The 6,729-nt window shown below is 39.2% G+C and overlaps 1 protein-coding gene across 1 annotated transcript in view; it reads right to left on the bottom strand.

Annotated features, from left to right (window-relative positions):
• Positions 1–2,065: 2,065 nt before the first annotated feature.
• The window catches only part of PCK1 (phosphoenolpyruvate carboxykinase 1), a 6,665-nt gene continuing 2,001 nt past the window's right edge, over positions 2,066–6,729 (bottom strand). The window contains exons 3-9 of the mRNA XM_085313890.1: positions 6,085–6,288; positions 5,574–5,761; positions 4,476–4,638; positions 4,129–4,353; positions 3,905–4,036; positions 3,074–3,169; positions 2,066–2,520 (exon numbers count right to left, since the gene is read on the bottom strand). Of these exons, the coding sequence (XP_085170016.1) occupies positions 2,066–2,520; positions 3,074–3,169; positions 3,905–4,036; positions 4,129–4,353; positions 4,476–4,638; positions 5,574–5,761; positions 6,085–6,288 (1,463 nt within the window). The remainder of the gene's footprint in view (positions 2,521–3,073; positions 3,170–3,904; positions 4,037–4,128; positions 4,354–4,475; positions 4,639–5,573; positions 5,762–6,084; positions 6,289–6,729) is intronic.

Here is a 6,729-nt window from a genome sequence, read left to right as displayed (position 1 = left end):
AAAGTGTGAGGATTGGATCTGACCCTGTGTGAGAAGCCACAGGCGCACACTGAGGTTGCTCAGAGCGCTCTGGAGAGCCCCAAGCGCCTGCACATCATCTGGGCAACAATTCAAAAATGTGGCTGGAACACTTTTGCACCTTTCAAGTCTAAGATCCTCTCATTATAGTCTCAATTTTTAAGGGCCTAACTGATCATAACCTGATATTGCCATGACAGATTTTCTCAGACCACCCTCTTTTTCCTTAAAAGTATCCAAATATCAGATACTTGGTTCTGTCATATCAGTTTGAGAAAGCACCAAGTCTTTTGTCAACTATTTCRCCATTCCTATGTTGAGTTATTTGCAGTCTTTCACCTTGTGTTTTTATTTAATTTTTTGGTGGGGAGCCCATTCATGAGTATGCAGGCTAAAGAGGACCATACAGACAACTTACATCCATGCAGATGGGTTTCTGACCAGCAAACAGGTCAGCTGATGATCATCTCTCAAGAAGCTGCACAGCTCTCTTTTACTTTGGTCACAGCTTTCTACTGTGTRTTTATTGAATGATCTGTCTATTGACTTATGTTGTATTATTCATTCCAGAAATGACACTGTTTGTGCTAACTTCTGAACATGCAGCCAGAGGTAGGTAGAGGCTTTCCAGGCTATGTGACCTCTCCTAGCAAAATCTGAAAGGCATCTGTTGACCAGCCCTGGTACTGTTTGTTTTGTGAGGAAACYGAGTCTATAAAGGGGCTTATTAGACAATGTTAGTGATTTTCTTTTTGCTAAACAAATATTTGCAATATATTTTGGGAGATCAAGCATTCAAAGTGAAAAAGCAGAATACCTGCCAGAGAGGTGGGAAGCATGTAAAGGACACCTTTAATCAGGAGAATGTAGGATGGCCTTAGTAACTTTATCTATGCGGAAAGAAAATACAGGTTCTTTCAGACCCTATTTTCATTGGGCTGTAAGGCTTTAGGCATCTCCACAAATCCAGAAAACTTCCAAAACTATGTTTGCTTCAACAGCTTTGTCGGTTTTGCAAAAGCCTACAYGGTATGGAATAGAGACAAATCCTACGACTCCAGGAAATGAGCTACCTCCTAATACAGGGCTTTCCTAGGGGGCAGTTCATTACATAAATGCCCAAAGAAACGAGTAAATCTGAGTTTTGGAGAGCACATGACTAGCTGGATCACTGTTCTCAGCTGGTACTGTAATTCCCGGATCATTCCTTTGGCTTGAATAAAAGTTGCAAAGAAAGTTTGTGACTTGAAAGCTATCTTGATTAGCAGTAGCAGGTCAATGCTAGTCAACAGCAAACATCCCGAGTGAATTTCTCTGCACTGTGGTATTGACGTGAGGCCCAATTTATATCCATGTAGTTTTATAAACAGTGAGAATACTGGAAATGAGGTCATATTTTATATAAACATTTATTTCAATAGTTTAAAGAACAAGCCATGCAAAACATCTGGAAATCACAGGAACATAAGGCATATATAATAACAATCTTAAATATACATTAGTAATACAAAGTCATCTTTCACTCTGATAGAAGTTACAACCTCATTTTTCTAAGAAATATTTAAGCCATGAAATATGTTTAGATAATACATATATACAACATCTAATTTTCTAATTTGCTTGTAACCGATACTGCTGAAATATAAAAAAACAAAATTAATCTGAGTCTCTAGCAGTTTGTGCAATAGAAATAGTGCCTTGCACTTTGAGGGGTGTATTGTTTTAGAATTGTATATGCAAAACTATGCAAATAATTTAAGCATATTATAGCTGTAGGCAGAATTGTGCATGCAAATGATAAATCAGTTTTTAAGATCATGTGCACGTATGTTCCCATAACTGCTCATTTATTCACCACAACTGTGATGTAGTTATAAATTGTTAGGGCTGGAGTTACTTCTAGGATGCCCCTATAGTTTAACTAAACTGAGACCTACTTTTCAGCATAGCTCCTTGCCCATCAGTGTGCTACTCCCAGTGAATATTTGCTAAAATGTTTGTCCTGATTTAGTATGTGTGGATTCATAAATAAATGTGTTCTGATTAACTACAACTGTTTTATCCTCTTCTCCAAGGCAAGTACTTCTCCTTCTATTTCATAGGGAAGGTCAGCATTAATCTGCTCCTCAAAGTACTGTTTGATTTCTTCCACCTCCTTTTCCCAGAACTCTTTGGAGACCTCAAATAGTTCAGCCAAGTTGACATCTTCTAAACCCTTCAGGTTCAAAGCAGTGTCAGCAGGGATGTAACCTATGGCAGTTGGCTTGGCAGAGGCTTTTCCTTGAATTCTTTTGAACATCCACTCCAGTACACGGGAATTCTCTCCGTAGCCAGGCCACAGGAATTTCCCTTGGTTGTCTTTCCGAAACCAGTTAACATGGAAGATCTTTGGTAGTTTTGCAGCTGGACGATGTGCCATGCTGAGCCAGTGGGCTAAATACTTGCCAAAGTTATAGCCAAAGAAAGGTCTCATGGCAAACGGATCGTGCATAATGATTTTGCCTGTTCAAAACACAAATGGAGAATAAAAGGTAATCCATGAACTTACTTGTTCTAAAGCACAAAGATTCAGACTCTTCYAGGATTTAGTACCCACATCCCCTAACCACCTTTCTGCAGCTGAACCAATAAATTGAGCTCATATTTGTAATCAGTGGAAATTTAAATTGTTAAAATCTCAGATCAAGCAGCTTTACATGAAGAACACAAAGACTCAGCTTCCACACACTGCCTATTTATGTTGAGCTCTGGCAGAAGAGAAAGCTTCACTTTGTTTATCCCAGACTAACAGAAGACTCCATATCAAGCCTTCYGGCACCCCATGCCTGCCCCCTGTTCTGTATGCTCGCCACCTACGGGATTATTTTGCTTAATTTGACTTTTACAGAGCATTTGAGTTTTAATTCCAGTACAAATATTTTCTATTGTGAAAATGCACAGGTTGCAGAATTAGCTGCCAAGACTCAAATGTTAAAGGGTGGGGAGAGGGACTAAAGCAGGCTTTCCAGAGAGGATTCCTTTTAATACAGGAAGGCAGATTAGATTTTTGATTCACCTTTGTGTTCAGCAGCTGCTGTTGCTTCAGATCTCATAGCTGTTCCTATAAATACTCCATGCTGCCAGTTAAAGGCCTCATACACAAGAGGCACACCTGTAAAGAACAAAATCGCTTCAGTAATTAAGGGCCAAGATGTCTTTTTACAACAGGTCTTGCTACCTGAGATACTGCTGCATGCATACTACTGCATAACTTATTGTACCACTTGTTCTTTTATTCACTTGCTTTCTGGCCCTCTTATGACAAAGTTTATAGGAATGTTTTCAAAACTGGCTCCCAATTACCCAACACATCCATGTTTTAGATGCTCAACTGGAGATACCCAGTAGATTTTACTAGAAATCTCCAGTAGATTTTACAAGTAGAATCTGGTCCTGTGCTTGTGGTATTAGACTCAGACCTAGCATACTTCTCTTTGTTTTCCAACTTTGSTTGACCTTTAGCAGACTAATTCATTTCATTTCCTCATCTGTAAATTGTTTATAACTGGTTCATTTCTCTAACCATTTTCTGTCCAAGCTAGTTAGACTGTGAGGAATTTGATGGATATATAGTAATTTGCCACATGTCTAAATACCACCCAGGTTAGTGGGTCCCAATCTCTCTCCAGTCCTCTATTATTATTACCTGTTTTTTGTTAATATGTAACAATTTAGATATTGAAATATCAGTGGCTGTGTGAGTATCAAAGGCTAATAGGTAGAAGAAGCTAGACTATTTTACTACATTTTCATTCACAATAGTAAAACCTGTGTTTACACCCACTTCTGTCTCAATTCTTCTGTGGTAAACACTTCAGCCTCGAAACTTGGCTGCTACGTTTCTTACCAGTAGGTCTGCGGCCTCCAAATATGATGGCTTCGATGGGCACACCTTCTGGTGACTCCCATGCAGGGTCTATGATGGGGCACTGACTGGCTGGGGTGCAAAAACGTGAATTGGGATGAGCGCAAGGTTCCCCTGTACAGATTAAAACATAAAGGTCACAATGACAGAATTAACATTAATTCAGCAGAGAGAGGAAAGAGAGACTGTAGAGCGAGCAGGGTTACCATTATCTGGGGTCCAGTCCTTGTTTTTCCATGAAGTCAGTGTTACTCCTGATGGCAATGGTTCATCAATGCCTTCCCARTAGACACCTCCATCACTGGTTTCAGCTACATTGGTAAATATGGTGTTCTTGAATATGGTTTTAATGGCATTGGGGTTTGTTTTGATTGAAGTTCCAGGGGCAACACCAAAAAAGCCATTTTCTGGATTGATTGCCCTTAAGTCACCTGAAATTTAAATGACAAAATACCAGGAAATTAAACGGTTTTAATTCCCTCCAGAATGAGGTACCGTATCTGCTAAAATCAATTGTATTGGACCCKGCAACAATTCAATTTCAGTTACAGACCTTGTTCATCAAATTTCATCCAGGCAATATCATCCCCCACGCACTCAATTTTCCATCCTGGCAGACTTGGGTTCATCATGGCCAAGTTTGTCTTTCCACATGCACTAGGGAATGCTGCAGCAAAATACTTCTTCTCACCCTCTGGATTTGTAATGCCCAGGATCTATTGAAAAACAAGTGCAGCTGTTAAATGTGGTTTGTTTCTTCCTGCATTTTTCTTTCTCAAGATTGTCTTCCAAAAAAAGATAATGATAAAACATTTAATTATGCAAATTTGTTCCTGCAAGAGAAGCACRGTAGTACAGTTTGAATATAATAGTTGACAATCATCAAAAAGTCCACTCTTCTTGCCCTTTGAATATCCATAAGTTCTTACAGTTTTTCTAAATGTCAGGTGTATATATGATTCAAATATTAATTTTTATTTTGCCAATTAATGATATCCAAGTTGCATACAGCTGTGTTTCTCAGCTGAGACAGAAAAGGTAGTATTTTTGACTGCATGACTGGACTGGAGTGAAATTGCTTTATGTATGAATATTTGCACATTTTGTACAATATATAAAAATCATTTTCCAAGATGGTTCTGTTATGTGTTTGGAAATTCTTTAAAGGTAGTAGAATGCTTAAATGATAGCAGAAAGTAAAGGCAGGAAGGRTGAAAAGCAGAATTCATACAGAAAATCTAACTCATTCATAGGTTTTTGAGTGCATAAGCCTCTCTAAAATATGAAAGATGGCTTTCAAAACTTGCATTGATCCTTTGCAGCAATTAGATTTCTAAGTGCAACACGGACGCTCAGTGACGTTTAGGCTCTGCTCACTACAAGGATCTGTCTACAAGCAACCAGTGTCAGAATCAGTAGTAAATCTTCCTTGATTCCCTATTTTATAGGTACTACTTCAAAATGACTGCTACTCAACTTTTGTAAAAGGTTGCTTATTCCTTTTAAAGCCACTGTGTGATAAATATATATCTCGTGTTACAGGACTGCCCATATGAGACTGCAGTTTCATTGATATCAAGATGTGATGTATTTATGTTGAGCTAATTTGGGGTTTAATGGCTGTTCAAACGTATGATTTAATAGCTCTTACCAGCATGTGCTCAGCCAGCCAGCCCTCTTCCTTGGCGATTCTGCTGGCAATTCTGAGAGCAAAACACTTTTTCCCTAGCAAGGAGTTTCCTCCGTAACCACTGCCAAATGAAATGATCTCTCTGCGATCTGGGAGATGAGCAATCAGTGTTAACTCTGGATTGCATGGCCAGTTGTTGATTAGCGGTTCTGCAAAACAGAATGTTGTACTCATGAATACAGCTATTTCCGTGCTGGATAAGACTGTGTTGTTTCATCGGCATCAAGCYTCTGACAGCAGCCTGTACCAGATGCTTTCAAGGAAACTCCTTGGTAAGTACTAAGGAGGATAATCTCCTTTCCATGCAACTCTTACTAAGCTTTGATTCCTTTAATTGAGATTTAAACCTCGTGTTGTTACACAAAACACTCTGGTTTTCTATAGTGAGTTTCCCACGTGCTGAGAACACACGGTCAGTTCCAAAATGTATGCCTRAGTATTTCCAGAGGTGACAGTTTCTAATCTTACTTACCTTTTAGTGGTAGAGGGCATCCAACTGAGTGAAGGCATTTTACAAACTCCCCATTTCCCAAAGCTTTCAAAGGAGCTGTTCCCATTCGTGTCATGATCCTCATGCTGGCCACTACATATGGTGAATCCGTCAGTTCAATCCCAATCTTGGACAAAGGAGACCCAATAGGCCCCATGCTGAAGGGGATGACATACATCGTACGCCCTGTTAAACAGGAAAGAGACTGTGATCTTGCAAACAGCACAAAAAGGAACTTTTGAAATAATATTTATTAATATGGAGGTAGTTTCTCACTTCTTTACAAGCTGTTTGTCTTGTGGTCATTTCTGATGATATTTAGAGATCTGTAACTTTCTGTTTGTCTAATTGTGGAGCAGTAAACTTTATCTTAAATGATGAAAGCAGYTGTTCAGACAAGTTGTCTAGCCAGTAGTAAAGGTGGGTGGAGGCCAAATGCTCTGTTGGTGTAAAATTCAGGATCTTTCACTACAGAAATTTGTGCTGGGGGCAGGGGTCTTCCATGCTTACTTCAGTTTCTTCTCTGCTGCTCAGTTGCTTTGTGACTTCTTGAAAAGTCACTCAAGCTTTCCTGCCTTGCTTTGCCCCTCTTTATGAAAAGATTTTTCTCTTTTTCTTTTTTCTTTT

Source organism: Rhea americana, unplaced genomic scaffold (assembly GCF_003343005.1).
Source record: "Rhea americana isolate MKP2758 unplaced genomic scaffold, rheAme1 scaffold_4, whole genome shotgun sequence".
NCBI classification, from domain to species: Eukaryota; Metazoa; Chordata; class Aves; order Rheiformes; family Rheidae; genus Rhea; species Rhea americana.
Note: the sequence above shows the minus strand (reverse complement) of the source record. Positions and strands in the feature narration are given on the sequence as shown.